At 45.4% G+C, this 19,424-nt stretch overlaps 2 protein-coding genes across 2 annotated transcripts; both read right to left on the reverse strand.

Annotated features, from left to right (window-relative positions):
• Window positions 1–818: 818 nt before the first annotated feature.
• On the reverse strand, window positions 819–1,662 carry LOC135105830 (uncharacterized). The gene is made up of 2 exons (XM_064014433.1): window positions 1,514–1,662; window positions 819–1,384 (listed from the first exon to the last, which is right to left on the reverse strand). The coding sequence occupies exons 1-2, from the start codon at window positions 1,523–1,525 to the stop codon at window positions 950–952; spliced, it is 447 nt and encodes a 148-aa protein (XP_063870503.1). The 5' UTR covers window positions 1,526–1,662; the 3' UTR covers window positions 819–949.
• An 8,557-nt stretch (window positions 1,663–10,219) lies between these two features.
• LOC135105831 (uncharacterized) lies at window positions 10,220–11,978 on the reverse strand. The gene is made up of 2 exons (XM_064014434.1): window positions 11,829–11,978; window positions 10,220–11,232 (listed from the first exon to the last, which is right to left on the reverse strand). Exons 1-2 carry the CDS (start codon window positions 11,838–11,840, stop codon window positions 10,423–10,425), a joined length of 822 nt encoding a protein of 273 aa, XP_063870504.1. The 5' UTR covers window positions 11,841–11,978; the 3' UTR covers window positions 10,220–10,422.
• Between the last annotated feature and the right edge of the window lie 7,446 nt (window positions 11,979–19,424).

The raw sequence follows: 19,424 nt of genomic DNA on the forward strand, positions 1-19,424 counted from the left end.
GGAAAATTGAATGGAAGAGAATGGTAAGAAAGTGGAATGGGGAACGTGGGAGGGTTAAAAGAGAGAGGACGGCTGGCTGGCTGTTGGATACATAATGGCATTTAAAGTACTTCACGATTTCTTGTCTTGAAAACAATGAGTCATGTTATTCAGGCACTGTGCTTCACATTAGTAGCGTACTCCAGAGCAACGTGTGTTTGTATGTAAATGGCATTTTGCAAGATTTTATCTCTAAAATAGCACAAGGCAATCCATCTGTCTGACACTTGTGCTTTAGTACAAGTAAATAAATTTTGGCAGCACTAAGTGACGGCTGCATTGCCTTGAAACGTCCCTGCGCTTCAATAAATTTTCCTCATAATGTTTTTTTAACTTTTCACATCCTCATGTAAAGTTCACTGGTTCTAATTATCAAGTGTGTTGTAATAACTCGATATGTTGTTCTGGAGAGAACGGTTCGTCACACAACATCAAAATTAATACATGCAGTAAGATTCTTCATTTATATAAACATCTCTGTGATATCTCTCCCTTTCTTTGTCTCCTATTCTCCTCCTCACCACCCATTGCTTCCTCATAAGCCACGTATCCCATAGCCTCCGTATACAAGTGGTTTGCTCAGTTCAGAGTTTCACCATAACGAATATGAAAACAGTATTTACCTTTAGAAGGTCTTCTTTTCGGAATAACATACTCGTGCACGCTCTGTGAATCATGAGGCACGAATCAAGCTGCATCCTTTATTCCTTACGTAGCCTCCCAGATTCCTGTCCAAGTACTCACATAAACTCGGTGCTGGAGGGATGAAAACTCGACAACAAAAAAAAACGAAGATTTATTCAGTTTCTGAGGTAAAACTACAAAGATATGGCCAGGTGTGTGAGTCACGGACATGCCACATTGTCATGGGAGAAAACTGTATTGGGGACGTCGTCGGCTGCTGTCACGGTTAAGCGCTCACCACGGCGTGCACGGCGGGCACGGCGGCAACATGGTGTTGCACATGGTAGGGGTGGGGCACAGCGTAGGGCTGGGGCACGGCGTAAGGCTGGGGCACGGCGTAGGGCTCAGCCACGTACTTGTGGTGCACGGGGGTGACGTGCTGGGTCTGGTACACGGGCTTGGGCACGGGCACGTTGTAGGTCTTCTCGTAGATCTTGAGCTCGGGACGGACTTCAGTCACCTGGGGAGTGTAGGTCACCACGGGGCGGCCCAGGGCCTTGACGGGGAGTTTCTGCACCAGGTCCCCGGTGGCCTCGCCGGCAGGCACGGAGGCCGGCACGTTGAGGTTGAGGTTAGAGTAAACGATGGCACTGGGGCCAAGAGGGTACTGGAGGAGAGTGGTGCCCCCGAAGACGGAGGACACCATGAGGGACAGCAGCACCTGAGGGAACACAAACACACGTCCTTCAGTGATCGACACGAGGACACTACAGAAATACACGTTACCGGAGCTGAGGTTAGTGTGGAGGCTGCGGCGAGAGGAGGGTGTCGCTGCAGCTCAGGGACTCACCAAGGACTTCATGACGACGGCAGAGGGCGAGTGAGGAGCGAGGGTGGCGTGTCGCCCTTATGTACCACCCGGCTGTAACCTTGAGCCACGCCCTCCTCCCGCACGCCGGCAGGACACGCCCTTGCCTGCCCTGCCTTGCCCATCTCCCTCACGTGCCCACACCATCCCCTGCCACTCTGCCAGTCAACCACGCCTCATCCCTGCTCCTCCCTTCCCCTCCCACACCTATGGCACAGTTCAGCCCGGCCCTCCATTAACCATTTATTGCTAACATGTATGTCTTTCTTTATCATGGATGTCATCACCCATTAAGTCCCACCTTTCATTTTTCTTTTGTATTTTTTTCTTTACCTCCACCCTTCTACAAACACCATCCAGGGAGTGTTGCTGGGTGAAACTGCTTTTTTTTTTTCCGTGCTCATCCCCTCTCTTCGCCACGCCTGGAGCAGAGCAACCCACCCACCCACCCACCTACCCACCTACCTCACCACCCATCCTCCCGCCCAACCACCACCAATTCTCCCATCAACCCTTTCATACCCACCACCTTCACCTCTACCTCAGTCATCTTCCCCTTACTCACATCATCCATTCTCCTTTCTCTCTCTCTCTCTCTCTCTCTCTCTCTCTCTCTCTCTCTCTCTCTCTCTCTCTCTCTCTCTCTCTCTCTCTCTCTCTCTCTCTCTCTCTCTCTCTCTCTCTCTCTCTCTCTCTCTCTCTTCCTCACTCTTTCATTTCTCGCCTCTCTTCTTCCTTCTATCCACCAAAGCTGTCACGTCTCCCTTCACCTCCCATCCACGCTTCCTCATCAACTTATCTTCATCCACCCTTTCACCTTCACTGTCTCACCTCCTCTCCTTCAGACTCTCACCATCACTCTTCCTCTCTTCCTTCATTCTCATCCCCCTTTTATTTTTCATTGTCTCCGCACCACTCGCTCTCTTTCACTCTCATTGCTACTCGTCTTGTTCTTCCCTCCCTTCTCTCCCCATCTCCTTCCCTCCACCTTATTCTTCCCTCTGTTCTCTCTCCTTCTCCCTCCCTATTTCCAATGAAGGCAAATGCAGTTAGACAGCTGCTGGCCATTGAGTTATGTTTTATTATCTCTCTCTCTCTCTCTCTCTCTCTCTCTCTCTCTCTCTCTCTCTCTCTCTCTCTCTCTCTCTCTCTCTCTCTCTCTCTCTCTCTCTCTCTCTCTCTCTCTCTCTCTCTCTCGCTCGCTCTCGCTCTCTTTCATTTAATCATAATGTACATAGAAAAGAAGATTCCATAACTTTTCAAAAGGTAGCTGTGGTTTTAAGCTAAGAACAATCACTGTACTCGTACAATGTCATTCATTTAAAAGCTGCTCCACGGGACGGCTTTGTGAATGAGGGAGTCACTGCATTGTCACTATCTGTCACTCGCACCTTCCTTGCCACTGTTCGGCACTGTCACTATTAGACACTCGAACCTCCTAGATCACTGACTTACACTGCCACTGCCAGGCACACTACTACACCACCACTTCATGGAGCTGTTACTGTCAGGCACATTATTACACTTCATAGCACTGTCACTGCCAGGCACAATATTTCACACACTGTTACAACTTCCGCACTCCATGGCACTGTCACTGTCAGGTATTTCCATTTCCTTCGCCACCCCGCTTTACTGTCACTATCAGGCGAGTGTGTCCGAACCCAGGCGTGGGCGGCGCACCCCACCTGCTGGGAGGACATCCTAGTGACGTACACTGCTGAGGTAAATGCATTCCACAATACCGCGGTGTCGTGGGACACGCTGACACCTGACTGAGGGGCATCTCGGCACCTCGAGGAGGATGTCAGACACTACCGCTCTCGTAGTGCGTTCACTCCTCCAGAGGACCCGAAGCGCCGTGAGGTGAGGTGTTTGCTGTACCTGGACCTTGTGCAGTACTGTGAGAGCCCCCACTCGCCTTCAGTGGTGCTCCAGGCTGTCCAGCTAGTGGATGGGGACGTCTTGCTGAGTGTATGGGTGCTGTCGCTGCTGCTGTCGCTCCGTTTGGGGCTGCTGTCCCTGGCCGCCGGCACCGTAGATGAGGCGCTCGGTCCGCCGCCGCAGCTTGTCCAGCAGGGAGAAGTGAGATTGGGCACTGATCATCCTGTGCCTTGTACAGCGTCATGGGGCCCTTGGCGTCGAGTAGGTCCCTCATTCGACGCATGAGTGTCACCCTCTGGAAGGCCTTGCGTGCCTCTCTCTCTCTCTCTCTCTCTCTCTCTCTCTCTCTCTCTCTCTCTCTCTCTCTCTCTCTCTCTCTCTCTCTCTCTCACTAAGGATTATAATCCTCAGTCATGGTAATCTTGTTGTTTTTGTTGTTGTTGTTTATTGGGTGTTGCTGTTATTGTTGTTGTTGATACTGTTATTGTTGTTGATGGTGGTGGTGATGATAGTGTTGTTGTTGCTTTTGTCGTCCTTGTCCCTGTCGTCGTCATCACCATTATCACTCCCACTGTTCCTTCGTTAACGGTAAGGATGTTTCCGTTTTTCGTTGTGACTGGCGTGATAACATTTCCTCGCCCCGTTTTCTTTCACCGGCGCGCCCACGTAGAGGTACAACTACTGGAAATCGATGGCACGTACGGTGATGTATTGGGTTTTCTGCACTGCCTCTATTATTTTCTTCTTACATCTATAGGCTTTTTTTTTTTATGTATTTCTAGGCAGACGATATTTTGTGTAGGGAAGGTGCTGAGAGAGAGAGAGAGAGAGAGAGAGAGAGAGAGAGAGAGAGAGAGAGAGAGAGAGAGAGAGAGAGAGAGGGGGGGAAGTTAATAAAAATAAATAAATAAATAAATAAAAACTCAGCATGTTAATAGGAACAACATTAATTAAATATGGAAAGTATGTACTCGCTAAATGCCGCAATTATATAGCGTACTTCCCCTTCATCAGAGAGAGAGAGAGAGAGAGAGAGAGAGAGAGAGAGAGAGAGAGAGAGAGAGAGAGAGCACATAACAGCCTCTCATTCTTATAGTAATGGTGACACTAGTAAATCATCATAGGTGTTCTGACAATCTCTCTCTCTCTCTCTCTCTCTCTCTCTCTCTCTCTCTCTCTCTCTCTCTCTAGGAACAAGAAAGGAAAGGAGGAAGCTGGAGGAAAAGCGTCTGGAAAGAAAATATATAGGAAAGGGAGTAATGAGAAGGAAAAGTGGATGAACGGAAATCGAAAGAAGAGCTAAGAAAAGTTGAAGGAAGGAGAAGGATTACAGAGGAGAGGCGGAGGGAAGTGTGAAGGAGAAAATGAAGAAATGGTAAGAATGAAAGGTGTGTTATTGGAAGGGAGCATGTAAATAAAAGGCGTGGAGGAGACTTTGTCGAGGAAAGAAGTGGAAGAAAATGGGAAGAATAAGGAGAAGAAGAATGTAAGAAAGTATGGAGAAAAAGAAAATGAGGAAAATGTTAGAGTGAGAGGGAAAATGGAAGAGAGAGAAGGGAAGGATAACCAGAAGGAGAATGAAAAAAAAGTAAAGAGAAAAAGGAGAACCAGAAAAATGTCGGAATGAAAGGGGAAGGATAATGAGAAGAAAAGTGGAGGGAAGTATAGAGAAAGAAAATGAAAAAAAAAAAAAAAAAATATATATATATATATATATATATATATATATATATATATATATATATATATATATATATATATATATATATATATATATATATATATATATATATATATATATATATATATATATATATATATATATAAAACTTTGAATGAAAAGCATAATAATGGAAAAGAAGAAAAAGATGAAATATTTGGAAACGTCGTAGAGTCGTATTGTATTTAATTTATTATCATCTGAAATCATTGCTTCTTTCCCTTCCTTCTTAGTGGCACGTAAATGTTCTTCTATCTTTCCTATCACTTCTTCCTTCTGCTATTCTTAAGGAAAAACAATAAATATACATACATAAACTTAACAATTGATCGTTTTCCTCCCTTTTTTTCACATTTAATTTTGTCTTAAGTATTTTCATTCCGTAATATATTCTTCAAAGACCCTCCTCCTCCTCCTCCTCCTCCTCCTCCTCCTCCTCCTCCTCCTCCTCCTCCTCCTCGCGCCGCGTCCCGTGACTCAGCCGCCATCTGTCTCTGTTATGGAAAAAAGGGTTAAAGAACGACAATTTTATACGATGTTAAACTGCGGCCAGCTCCGGCGGTTGCAATATAGTGCAATGCGGTGTAGTGCTCCAAGATTTATGGAAATTGCCACGCGGGCCTCAAAGATATACTGCAGTCTCTCTCTCTCTCTCTCTCTCTCTCTCTCTCTCTCTCTCTCTCTCTCTCTCTCTCTCTCTCTCTCTCTCTCTCTCTCTCTCTCTCTCTCTCTCTCTCTCTCTCTCTCTCTCTCTCTCTCTCTCTCTCTGTAACTGTTCTCTGTTTTGTTTCTAGTATATCAAGTTTTTATACCGTATATAAGGAGAGAGAGAGAGAGAGAGAGAGAGAGAGAGAGAGAGAGAGAGAGAGAGAGAGAGAGAGAGAGAGAGAGAGAGAGAGAGAGAGAACATGAACCTTCAGACCCTACACTAGTTAGTTTCATAAAAGCAGGACCCTCTGCTCTTATCGCTAAGCGGACGCAACGAGAGGATGAGGCGGTAACAGTGACATAAGGAGGAAGATACAGGTGAGCAGGGTGAGGATGATCCCCTTACCTGCCTGATGAGCTGGAGGTGGAGCTGGTCAGGCAGGCAACAGGTACGGCGAACTAACCCGTCTAGTCCAGCCAGGTGTGTCCAGATCCGGTTGAGGGAGAGGGTTGGAAGAAGCCTTTTTAGTATAGGGTCAGGTGGGCGTGGTTACCTGCAAGGAGAGGATGAGTTTGATGCAAGTAATAAATGGTGATTCTCAACATGCATTTACACCACGCGGGGAGCAAGAAGGGTTACGTGTAAGAGGATTTAGGGATGTAATATCGAGGGTGGTGGTGTTTTGTGTGGGTGTTGTGCTGGGTGCTGGGTGCTGGGTGGGTGTGGGTGTGGGTGGGTGTGGCTCATATGGGTCTTGGTGTGGATTCCGAAATGTGGTTTGATCTCGCCCTTATGAGGATCGAGGTATGTGTTTGTTTGTTTGTATTTTTGTTTGTTTGTTTTTTTTGTATCATTAGGGCTGGATTATTATTATTATTATTATTATTATTATTATTATTACTATTTATTACTATTATTATTATTGTGTTCCTTTTCAGTTTCACATTTCCTTTCTCTCCTGTTTAGAGTTCTGGTACCTTTTTTTTATTTATTTATTCTATTTTTTTATTTTCTTCTTTTGTTACTTAATCTTGCATATTTGTCATGTCTGTACCTTCATATTTATCTATAATTATTTGTTTTTATTTATTTTCTTTCATCAGTTTACTCGTATATTTTCTCTCTCTCTCTCTCTCTCTCTCTCTCTCTCTCTCTCTCTCTCTCTCTCTCTCTCTCTCTCTCTCTCTCTCTCTCTCTCTCTCTCTCTCTCTCTCTCTCTCTCTCTCGGTTTCCATAATTATTTTCCCTAATCATCCTGTTTTCTCAGTCTCTCTTTATTATACTATTATTTTTGCACCAGCAGCCCACGTCTCCCCAACCTTGACCTTTCATCTCCACCTTTTACTCTTGTCTCACTGCATCTCCCTAAATCCTTCTCTCTCCTAAAACTTCTCCCTCCCTTCAACTTTTTCCTTTCCTTATCTCCTTACCATTCTTTCCCTCTTTCTTTTCCTTGGATTTCACCTCTGTTTTTTTGTTTTTTTTTTCCTTCGTTGTCGTCTTCTTCCCTTGCATTTCTTCTGCCCTTCTTTTCTACATTTCTTTGCATTGTGTCGTCTCTTCTTTGCCATTCCTCATATCGTTTTTGTTCCTTTTTCCCGTTTCATCTACCATAATTATCTTTTTCCTCTATTCCCTATTACATTTCGTCCCCTTTCTTGTTTCTCTTTTTCTTCTTCTCCATCATCTCCTTGTCCCCTCGATTTCCTCCTTCCTTCCTTCATTTATTTATTTTTTTTCCTATTTCCCCTTGATCTTTCCCATTCTTACCACTCCAGTTTTTTCCTTTCTCCCATCAGCATCATCCCTTCCTCGATTTATGTGCATTCCTTCCTTCATTCATCTCTTTCACCATTTACTGCTTCATCTTTACCTTTTGAACACCCCCTATCTATACCCTCTACCTCCCTCCTATCCTACCTATCTTCTTAGCTCCACCTTTTCAAACTCCTAAGTCCTCATCACCATATACATTCGCAACGTTCGCTCCGCACAATCCGGATGTTTACCCCACTCAGCTGTCCGCATTATTCCCCTCGCTTCGTCGCCGTAAGTTAAAAAGCTCCAGTTCCCCTTGATTTATGTGCCTGAGGAAGCAAAAAGTGGCACTCAAATACCTTACTCTTCAGCTGAGGATTCCTGAGTTATGCATGATGACACGAGCAGGGGAGGAAAGAAGGAAGGAAGGAAGGGAGTGAGTGAAAGCTAGCGAGAAAGACGCGGGAGGACTAGAAGTGGAGATGCAAAGCAGGAAAGTAAGGAGTGAATGTAGGAGGAGGAGCACAGAGGAGAGAAAGAAGGAAAGGGGTGAATCAGAGCAAGCGAGAAAGGAAGGGAGGGAGGAAGGAGTGAGTGTAGGAGATGTAAGCAGTGTGGGAGACTGATAATTGGAGAGATGTTCGTGGTCGTAGGAGGAGGAAGAAGAGGAGTAGGAGGAGGAGTAGGAGGAGGAGGAGGGGGAGATAATGGAAATGATATATGCAGAATGGATTTTAAATGTCAGGTGTTGATGTTACCTATGTTAATTAGTTGCTTAAGTTAAGAAGAAAAGAGCTATTTGGTTTAGATTGATTATGATTTGAAGTTTTCGTCACATTTGTTGTTTTGTGGGAATCTCCCAATATGTGTGTGTGTGTGTGTGTGTGTGTGTGTGTGTGTGTGTGTGTGTGTGTGAGAGCTAAATACAGAACGTTGAATGCAGACTTCCGTACTGGCAGTTAGAATTCCGCTTGTGTAATGAAGTGGCGGTGATTTGCGTGGAAACTTGTGACAGCGTGTTAGTTTGTGACTCCTATTTTTCAGTTGATGTAATTGAAGGAAAGCATATCTATATTTGTTTTCTCTCTGTAATATATGAATTGTTGAAAGTACAGACGCTCTCTCTCTCTCTCTCTCTCTCTCTCTCTCTCTCTCTCTCTCTCTCTCTCTCTCTCTCTCTCTCTCTCTCTCTCTCTCTCTCTCTCTCTCTCTCTCTCTCTCTCTCTCTCTCTCTCTCTTAGATGCAATTTTGATTATAAATGGAACATATGATGTGTGTGTGTGTGTGTGTGTGTGTGTGTGTGTGTGTGTGTGTGTGTGTGTGTGTGTGTGTGTGTGTGTGTTCTTGCTGAATATATACTAGAATAACATTGTTGTCTTAATTATGTTTCTCGCGTAGCCAAGGATCATACCCGAAAAAGAGGACAAATCTGACAGAACAATTAGCTGTGACAGAAAATACCTTCGTTTCATTAAATTATTATTATTATTATTATTATTATTATTATTATTATTATTATTATTATTATTATTATTATTATTATTATTATACTTAGTCGCACTCTCCGCTGCCAGTTTCAGAAAATACTGTTAGCCTTGCATACCTTAATCTCCTTTCACTAAGATATACAACAGTCCACACCAGTAAAAGCAGTATATTGAATCATTATAAGCATCTACAGGAAAGAAGGGGATAAGAAGAACAAATTTCGCTGTTTCTATCCCGTACAATGTTTGAAGGTAACTGGTAAGGTGTAGAGTGGCTAGTACTTAAGAGAAGATGTGATAAGGGTTGAAAAGGAGATTATAAGGCAAGAAACAAAGAGGACTGACTGGGAATCTCTCTCTCTGTTGTATTTTTATTCCTGAAGTGTTGTGAGTGAGCCGCTGCCCTTTAAGAGAAATGTTTAAAAATGTATGTGTTAGTCCTCACCTTGTACGCGGTGTAATATTTCCTCTTCGCTTTAATATGTACTGTTATGAAGGAAGGCAATATTGAGAGTGTGAATAATGAACAGTCTCAGTTTTCAGAGAGAGAGAGAGAGAGAGGGAGGGAGAGAGAAGGGTTCTAAATTGGGTGTGGCTCGAGGTCAACCTTGTGTCGCCCCGCCCCTTCCCTCCCATCCCTCTCCCATCCTATTTCTCTCGCTGTCCCTTCCCCTTCCTTCATTCTTTTCCTCCTTCGTTCCCTTCCCTCCTTTTTATTCTGACGTTGACCTTGAGGACTCGATTAGCAGAAAGTCTGCTTGCATTTACACTAATTTCATCGACTGTGTGTGTGTGTGTGTGTGTGTGTGTGTGTGTGTGTGTGTGTGTCTCAAATAAGGGATAGCGTGGGGAGTGAAGACGCCTCAGTTTGGACTAGAACTCTTCCTCCCCCCTCTCCCCCCGCTTCTTCCCCGTTCCGTCTTGTTCTCCCCAGTGACATCCCTGAGCCACGCCCTGACATCTTCGTTCTTTTTGCTTGTTTCATCCCGGATCCCCCAAGGTATTGTGTGTGTGTGTGTGTGTGTGTGTGTGTGTGTGTGTGTGTGTGTGTGTGTGTGTGGTGGGTGCAGGCGTGGGGGAAGTGGTCTGGCCAGGCAGGTGTCACGCCCTCACGCACACCTTGACTTGCACTAAATAAGTCGAGGAGGGAAGGCGTCTGATGCACTTATCACAGGTCATTTAAATCACATTGTGTTCGTCGTAAATTCGTCATTTAATAGCAAATAAAGGTGAGAATTCTGTTTTACATTTTGTCTTGGGCCATGGAGCCTAAGAAAGCGTGCTAAGTGTGGCTACGAGTACAGCGGCAGGCGGCGTCACTCAGCCACTGGCGGGGCAGTGGTGCTGACGCGCCTGCCGAAGGAGACGCAGTGCTGGACGGCGATGATCGCTTCAATAATGCCCTATGGACACGGCAGGCGCGGCGTACACAGCGGGCGCAGCGTGCACCGCATGCACGGCAGGTGCGGCGGCAACATGGTGGTGCACATGGTAGGGGTGGGGCACAGCGTAGGGCTGGGGCACGGCGTAAGGCTGGGGCACGGCGTAGGGCTCAGCCACGTACTTGTGGTGCACGGGGGTGACGTGCTGGGTCTGGTACACGGGCTTGGGCACTTTCACGTCGTAGGTCTTCTCGATGATTTTGAGTTCCGGCCTGACCTCAGTCACCTGGGGAGTGTAGGTCACCTCGGGGCGGCCCAGGGCCTTGACGGGGATGCGCTGCACCAGTTCCTCTGGGGCGGGAGCGTCTCCAGAGGGCACGGGCGCGGGCACATTGAGATTGACGTTGGAGTAAGTGATGGGCGCATGGGCTACGTGGGTGGGAGCGACTTGTACATGGTGGTGGGGCAAGGCGTAAGGGAGATGGGCGTGGGGTACGGTGTATGGTGCAGCGTAGGTTGCGGGAGCGGCAAGGATGGGAAGAGAGTCCACGTCTACTTCGACTTCCTCGGGCTTGGGCAGGTCGTGGGTCACCTGGCGCACCTCCCCGTCCACGGTGTAGCCCGGCACGGCGGGCACCACGGCGGGGGCCACGGCCACGGCCTTGCCCACCGTGTGGTGCTCCACTCCCACAGGGACGTGTGCCGTCACCTCATGGTGCGCCGCGAGAGGCACCACCGCCGCTGCGTGCTGCACCACGTGGGTCGCGTGGTCTTTCATCGGGGCGGCGACACAGGCCGCAGCCAGCAGCGACACCAACACCTGCACACAGATTGGTGACATCGGTTATTGCAGCCAGTTAGCAGTGAGTCTCCTGCTCCAATATTGAAAACAATGCACATGGCATACATCTATACATGCACACACCCCCCTTTCTCTCTCTCTCTCTCTCTCTCTCTCTCTCTCTCTCTCTCTCTCTCTCTCTCTCTCTCTCTCTCTCTCTCTCTCTCTCTCTCTCTCTCTCTCTCTCTCTCTGTCTCTCTCTCTCTCTCTCTCTCTCTCTCTCTCTCTCTCTCTCTCTCTCTCTCTCTCTCTCTCTCTCTCTCTCTCTCTCTCTCTCTCTCTCTCTCTCTCTCTCTCTCTCTCTCTCTCTCTCTCTCTCTCTCTCTCTCTCTCTCTCTCTCTCTCTCTCTCTCACACACACACACACACACACACACACACACACACACACACACACACACTGGTACCTGCACTCGAAATCACATTTGCCTGTAGAAGTCCGCTATATTCTATATATATTTTATATTCGCCACACGTATATTGCTATGACAGTAGTGCACAGTCCCACCACTTCACAGCCTCCCAGTCCCAACTACTACGAAGGAAACCGAACAGCTGAGGACCATAACACTCACCAGAGGATTCATGTCGTCGGCACAGCGTCTGAGATCTGGTCTGCCGCTGGAGACTCCTCGCCACCTTATATACCAAAGAAACGCGACCAGGACCTTGCGACGCCCCGACCACACCCGCTGGCACGCCCCCTGCGGCACCCACGTCCCTGTCTGGCGACCTCAAGTGGTGAACTCAAGTGTATCCTATTCCTTTTCTATGGGGAGGTACGTCTTCCCATCCATTATCATTAAATCCAGTGTGCTTCTTTGTGTGAGTGTGCGCGGCGGCAACTCCTCGCCGCTAATTGAGGGGGCACTCACCTGAGGCCCGCCGAACTTATTAGGAAACGCAGGACGTCACCACAAAGCAAGGTCCGGCTACCAGCCCCCTCTACGCCCCACCCTGTCCCTGATACTGGACGTGCATTGGAAGAGAGAGAGAGAGAGAGAGAGAGAGAGAGAGAGAGAGAGAGAGAGAGAGAGAGAGAGAGAGAGAGAAAGAGAGAGACAATAGATATAGATTCTAAAAGTTTTTTCCTTTCTTTCACTTTTCACTTCGTAGGTAGAAATAGCAAGCGAGGAGAAGACGAGAAGACGCTCGTGTAAGCCTTTGATGCTTATCTGTGAGGGTGACTCAGAAGCTCAGGGCCCGCGTCTCAGGACCAAACTTAGGACGCATGTCAGAAGTTACCTGTCTTTCTCTCTTTTTCTTTGTTCAGGCAACAGCTCGCAAACTTTTCACGTGAAGTGTGGCTCAGGGAGAGAGAGAGAGAGAGAGAGAGAGAGAGAGAGAGAGAGAGAGAGAGAGAGAGAGAGAGAGAGAGAGAGAGAGAGGGGGAGGGAGTGAGTGGAGTGAGTGAGTGTGTGTGTGTGTGTGTGTAGTTTACGTAAAGAGATCTGCTTGTGTTTGAAGTGAGAGGAGAGGGAGAGATGCAAAAGGAGATTGGTTGAACACTTCGCTTTTGTTGCTTGATGGTGGTGTTTCTATCTGTGTCTGTCCTTGCCTTTCCTTGGTGGTCTTCATGCTTTTTGTTTTGATTATTTTGATTTCCTTTTGTAAAATTATTGTTCCTATATTTCTTTTGTCATTGATCAATCTATTCTTCCATTTGCATCTCTCTCTCTCTCTCTCTCTCTCTCTCTCTCTCTCTCTCTCTCTCTCTCTCTCTCTCTCTCTCTCTCTCTCTCTCTCTCTCTCTCTCTCTCTCTCTCTCTCTCTCTCTCTCTCTCTCTCTCTCTCTCGCTCTGTCTCAAGTCTTGTTTTTTTTTAAACACGCGCACGCACGCACGCACGCGCGCGCGCGCACGCACGCACACACACACACACACACACACACACACACACACACACACACACACACACACACACACACACACACACACACACACACACACACACACACACACACAGAGGAATATAAAGATAAAAATGCATAAAAATTGGGAATATATTGACTGTATCGACATTCTTTAATTACATTTTAGAAAGAAAAATCCCTTTCAGCAGTTAAGTTTTTTAATGCGTTGAAGAGTGCAAGGGAGAAAAATGTTAAATGAAACATTAACTGGTAATACTTAAGGGCAAAGTGTTACCTAAAAAGAATTCTTGCAGCTATGGTTATTTGCGTTTTCACCGGTATGATTTTTTTCGCCTTGAAAAAAAAAAAAAAAGAAAGGAAGAAATATATATACTTTTTTTCTTTTAACCTCTTTTGTGCTTGCGATTCACCTCTGTAAAAAATAGAATGGTGTTCATTTTGTAATTAATTTAATACTACAAGCGAGTAAGAAAAATCGTTGTTTCATTAAATATTTGTCTGACGTACACGAGTTAACGACGTGTTTTGTTGATACCTGATTCAGACTTGTTCACAACAGGGCCTGGTATAAAAAGCCAGCAAGAATCAAAACAGTGTTTTTTTTTATCCCATGCATATATAATAAATGGGACTAATTCGATGTCTCCTCATTGTTCCTGTTCCTTCCTCCATCTTTATCATCCCTCCTTTCTTCCTCCTTTCTTTACCTGCCTTTACCTTCCCTTGCCCTCCTACAGTTTTTAGCATTTTCTCCATATTCTTCCTTCTTTCTCTCTTTTCTAAATCAAATTTCATTATTTCCTTCCCTCTTTCTCTACTTTCTTCCTTTCTAGACCCTCGTCTTTTCCTTCCTCATTTTTTTTACCATTTTCCTCATTTTTTCTCTTTCCTTAGTTTCTAAATTCCTTCCATTCTCTCCTTCCTTGCTTCCCAACGCTCCACTTCTATCATACTTGTGTACTTTTCTCCCGCTTTCACTCCTTACTCTTTTCCCCTTTCATTTTCTTTTCTTCTGTACTCCATCCTTACTCCCTTCCCATCATCATCTTGCCTCTTACATCCCCCTCCTCTTTCTTTTCTCCCTCTCCTTTTAATTCCTTATTTTCTAAACCCCTTTCATTCTCCTTCCGTGCTCCACTACCTCATTCCCTCTTATGGTGTTTAATCTCTGCCTCCTCATCTCCCTCCCTCCCTCCCCCTCGTCTTGCCGGTCTCCCTCCCTCCCTCCCTCTCGTCTTGCCGGTCCGGCCTGCTGCAATACAAGGCTCCGGAGTAATATTAGCACGGGCGCATATCAAAGGAGAGACCTGGACACAGAAAATCTTGACTCGCTTGTAATATTTGGCTGGCCGAGGAGACGAGGAGCCAAGGCATATTAAATTTCGATGCTTTCGTCCGGAACACACGATGCGGGGCTTGGTTGGGAGTATGGGCGGGGGAAGGGTGGGGTATGAGGGTGTTGGAGGTAGGAGGGGTAAAAAAGTAAAGAGAAAAATTAATAGTTTTGAGAAGTAAGGTTAGCTGTGTGGGGATGGATTGGTGGATTAATAAAGGTGGTTGCTGTTGCCGGGAAGTTTTTTGGTTTTAATGGGTGAGTGACTTTAGTTGATGAGGGAGAAATGAATATGTGGGTATGTGAGTGAAGAGGCTACGGAAGTTAAGGGTTTAAGTGATGATTGGTGGGTGACGGGGAAACTGGCCTGGGTGAGTGAATGAGTGGTGATGGTAATGGATGATGGGTCTGTAGTGTAGGTGGATATAGGTTACGACTAAAAAAAAGTTGAGGCCTTCTTCCACTTTTTTTTTTTAACGAGTGTATTTTGATCTATTGAGCTTGTTAATAAATGAAATACGAGCAGACTTGAATACGTTCGTACTGTGTTCTGGAGTGGGTAGAGAAACTTTCAGTGTCGGGTAGTGTTCAGTTTTATTATAACAAACAACTATTGAGTTTTGATGTTGCACTTTTCATTTTGTTGTGGGTATTTTTTATTTTTTTTATCGTTCTCATAGTAATTTCCTTATTTTTTTTCTCGTCTCCTTTTTCCTTTTATTTCCCTCCTCTTCATCTAGATCCACCTTGTCAGCATCTTCACTTTCATTCGATTCTAAGAGTTATTTTCTTTAGTATCTTCATCACCATCATCATGAACAGCATCAGCAGGAGTAGCGTCACTCTCTGTCTCTTCTCACACTTCCACCTTAATACATTCTCCCATAAGTCTCCAACACCACCCGCCTCCATCCACTTATTCCCTCATATGTTATCTCCAGTAACTTTTCAGTCCAGAGGTGCTACTTTCCTTCTTCCATTCCACCCTCGCCCAAAAAGTTTCCTAAAGAGTACATTTTCATCATCTCCTCCTCCTCCTCCTCCTCCTCCTCCTCCTCCTCCTCCTCCTCCTCCTCCTCCTCCTCCTCCTCCTCCTCCTCCTCCTGCTCCTTCCAGTAGCTTCAACTTTCAAAAACAACGAAAAAAAAAATTCCGGCCAGTTTTCTTTTCCATTAATTTTCAAGTTTTCCCTGCAGGCATTTCTTTTTCAACTTTCTTCTGGAAATAGTATGGGATCCTCGTTTCCTTCGTCTTATTTCTTTCTTATTTTTCACTCCCTTATTTTATTATACTGTCTTCACTCTTTTTTTCTTTTGTTTATCTTATCTTTTCACTCTCCTGCGTTGCTGCTTGTATTTCTTTTCCGTAATTGTTCATTTAAAACCCATCGTTATTTGCTATTCCTCTTTAACTGGCAGTTGTAAATGTATTTTGTTTATTTTTCTTCCTGTTCATATATTTTCACTCTAATCCCACTCCTCTCATGACCTCATCTCCATCTCAACCTCATTGTTTTATTTTATTTATTTATTTTTTCTCGTAACCCATTTCTTTTTTTACTCATTACGACTCTGTGTTCCTCCTCCTCTTTCTCCTCCTCCTCCTCCTCCTCCTCTTCCTCCTCCTCCTCCTCCTCCTCCTTCTCCAACTGCTTCTTAACCCAACCTCATCATCACCTCATATTTTTCTCTAGTTTCTCCTCCCCTTTCTCCTCTTGATCTTCCCTTATGTGGCGGCATCCCCTAACCACCCATCTCCACCCATTCCCTTTCTCCACCTCTCACCATCCTCTCATCTGCCCTCGTCTTCCTCTTACCGCTTTTTCTCCTCCTCCACTCTTCCCCATAGTCTTCCTCCTACCATCTTCTCACCTTTCCCTCCCTCCTGTCTCCACATCTCCCCTTCTGTTATCTTCCATTCCTTTAATTTCCCCTCATTCTTTTTTCACCTTCATTGCCCATCATCTTATTCTCCATTTCCTCTGTCTGTCTCTCTCTCTCTCTCTCTCTCTCTCTCTCTCTCTCTCTCTCTCTCTCTCTCTCTCTCTCTCTCTCTCTCTCTCTCTCTCTCTCTCTCTCTCTCTCTCTCTCTCTCTGCCTGTTCTCTTTTTCCCCACTTTACCTTCTTATTCCCCTTTCTTTCCTCTCCTTTTCCCCTTACCTTTCCTCTCCCTTACCTTAGTCTACCCATCTCCTCTCTCCCTATCATCTTCACTCCTTCATCCAACCTCCTTCTCATCCACCCTTCATCTCCTGTCATTCTCCCCTCACCCATCCTTCCCTCTTCCCCCTTCCCCTCTCTCCCTAGGAACTCCAGCGCTTTCAGGGGATTGGTGGGAAATAACAGAAGCTTGTGGGGATGGAAATTGGTTAATAAATAGTTTGTAATCTCTCTGGCAGGCTCGTAAGGTGCTCCCTCGATGGTCAATACCTCTTTGTTTATAGCTAGTGACCAGTTATGGAGGGAGGCTGGGAGAGGGAGGGAAGCGAGGGGTAAGAGAGGGAGGGTGAGAAAAGCTGTCATGGTCTTTTTTTATTTTTTTTTATCACGTGATATTTTCGTTTTGATGTTGTGATGATTTTGCCTGTTCTTGTTATTAGTTTTGTTAGTGGTGTTATTGTTAGTGATGTTATTGTTTTTTTTTTATTTATTTTTGTCGCTGTTTTTGGTGTATGTGTGAAGTAGGGTGAAGGAGAGAGAGAGAGAGAGAGAGAGAGAGAGAGAGAGAGAGAGAGAGAGAGAGAGAGAGAGAGAGAGAGAGAGAGAGAGAAATACTACAAGGGTTGAAAGCTCGGAGGAAGAAAAATGTTTTTACCTTCTGTTCTTTTTTTCCATTTTTCCTCTGTACCTTTGTGTGTTTTATGCAGGAGTCAGGGAGTTGTATCGCAGCTCTTCTCTTTGATGGAAGCGTAGAAGGAGCGGACTTTCTTCTCTTCCACCACCACCACCACCACCACCACCACCGTAATGCTCAGTAGATGATTATTCTTATAGTTTTCATTTTGTCATAAAATTCAGCGGTTTCTTTTTACTGATAATGAAAAGGAACCATCTAAAGTTTAGCAATCTCGCTGAGTTGTGGTATAGCTCAGATTTTTAGTTTTTTTTTTTTGTTTTTTTTTCATTTATTTATGCTTATATTTATGTATTGATCTGTGTAGTATTTTATTCAGTGAGTGTGTGTGTGTGTGTGTGTGTGTGTGTGTGTGTGTGTGTGTGTGTGTGTGTGTGTGAGTGTGTTCCTGTTACCATGTATTCTGCAGTATATTTTTTTTTTACTGTACTGTATTTTTTTTTCCATTCCCACACCGTAATTCTTGTTTTCTTGGATGAATGGGATTGCGAAAAGTAGCATCTTATTTAGTGTGTGTGTGTGTGTGTGTGTGTGTGTGTGTGTGTGTGTGTGTGTGTGTGTGTGTGTGTGTGTGTGTGTGTGTGTGTGTGTGTGTGTGTGTGTGTGTGAACGGGAACGTCATGCCTGTACACCTTGGTCACGTGTCTTTTATTCCTGACTCGCACACCCATGAAGCCACACTGTCCACACAACGTCATCCTACACTCCACATCACCTTTAAAACCAGTCTGTTATCACTCCACCTTAACTCCACCCTTTCTGCTCACGCCCATAACCACACACTCCACGCCCTGTCCTACCCCTGCCGCACCGCTCCACTCTGCCCTGCCCTATGTCCTCTCCCACCCTCCGTCACTTGCAACCACCGCCCCACTAAGCGGTTCGCATCACCACGCTCGCAGTTTTCATGAATAAAATTAATAATCTCTTTATGGGCCAATTGCCTCGTTGAATGAATGTGTCCCCGCGGCATCTGTTGTTTGCTTTATGGGGAAAAAGACTTCCAAATTCATTTCGCAGGAAAGAAAGGAAATTTGTGTATAGAAATGTGTTTGAATTGTTATGTTTGTGTGTGTTTTAGGGAGAGGGGAGGGTTTATGTGTGTGTGTGTGTGTGTGTGTGTGTGTGTGTGTATCTTATCTAAGCCTTATAGTTTAAGTATTGTAGTTTATGACAGTATGGTAAGGCCTCAAATGTCTACTACATTTTTTTCTTTTGTTTTCCTGTGTGTGTGTGTGTGTGTGTGTGTGTGTGTGTGTGTTTGTGTGAAACTATAAGGAAGCGTTGCGGTCATTCCCAAGAGCAATAAACACACATGGCTCAACATTCACACTGGTACATCCGCCCCTCACCATCACACGTCCTTCAGGCATCTCACCTTACCCTACCTGAGCACCTCATTCCGGAAGCACCTTTAAGTCGCAGCTGCACAGGTATAATAATTCCACCTGTCCCTTCATCGCTGCCTACGTGAGAAGGTGTAATGCCCTCTATGTAAGCGAGCTGTAGGTGTATGTTTTACCTGGCGTCGCTCAAGGTCGTCAACAGAGCAGAAGACGTCCCCACCTTGCCCTGAGGCTTCCTATGTTGCCCCATCTTCCCTCGGCTCGTGTTACTTACTCCTGAAGGGGCCGCGTGGGGTTGTTGCTATTTTGATGTTGATTGGACCGAAGAGAGAAACACAGGTGAGGTAGAGAGTTAAGCAGATCACTTGGGAATGTTTATTGATTGATTTACATATATAAGTGGATGTTTGTATGTGTTTGTGTGCGTTTGTGTCATCTTGTCAGTCTGTTTTCTATGTGTTGCTGTGTTTATTTTCGGTTAGTGTACCAGAATGCTGACTTTTTCATGAGGTACAGATGGTTGAAGGCAATGGGTGGAGATTTTTTTTATTGATTTATTTACTGTCTTATATCTTACTTGTGTGTGTGTTCTTTTCCTGTCACGCCGTTCTCTGTATGTTAGTGTGTTTTATGTTCTGTTAGCGGACCAGGACAATAACTCTAGCTGTGGGAGGGTCTGGGAATATTTATGAGTCTGTTTTAAGTCTTTTATTTCTTTCCGTATGTGTATATGTCTCTTTTGTCAGCCTGTCCTGTGTGTGACAG

The sequence above is a fragment of the Scylla paramamosain genome, chromosome 12 (genome assembly GCF_035594125.1).
Source record: "Scylla paramamosain isolate STU-SP2022 chromosome 12, ASM3559412v1, whole genome shotgun sequence".
Taxonomy (NCBI): domain Eukaryota; kingdom Metazoa; phylum Arthropoda; class Malacostraca; order Decapoda; family Portunidae; genus Scylla; species Scylla paramamosain.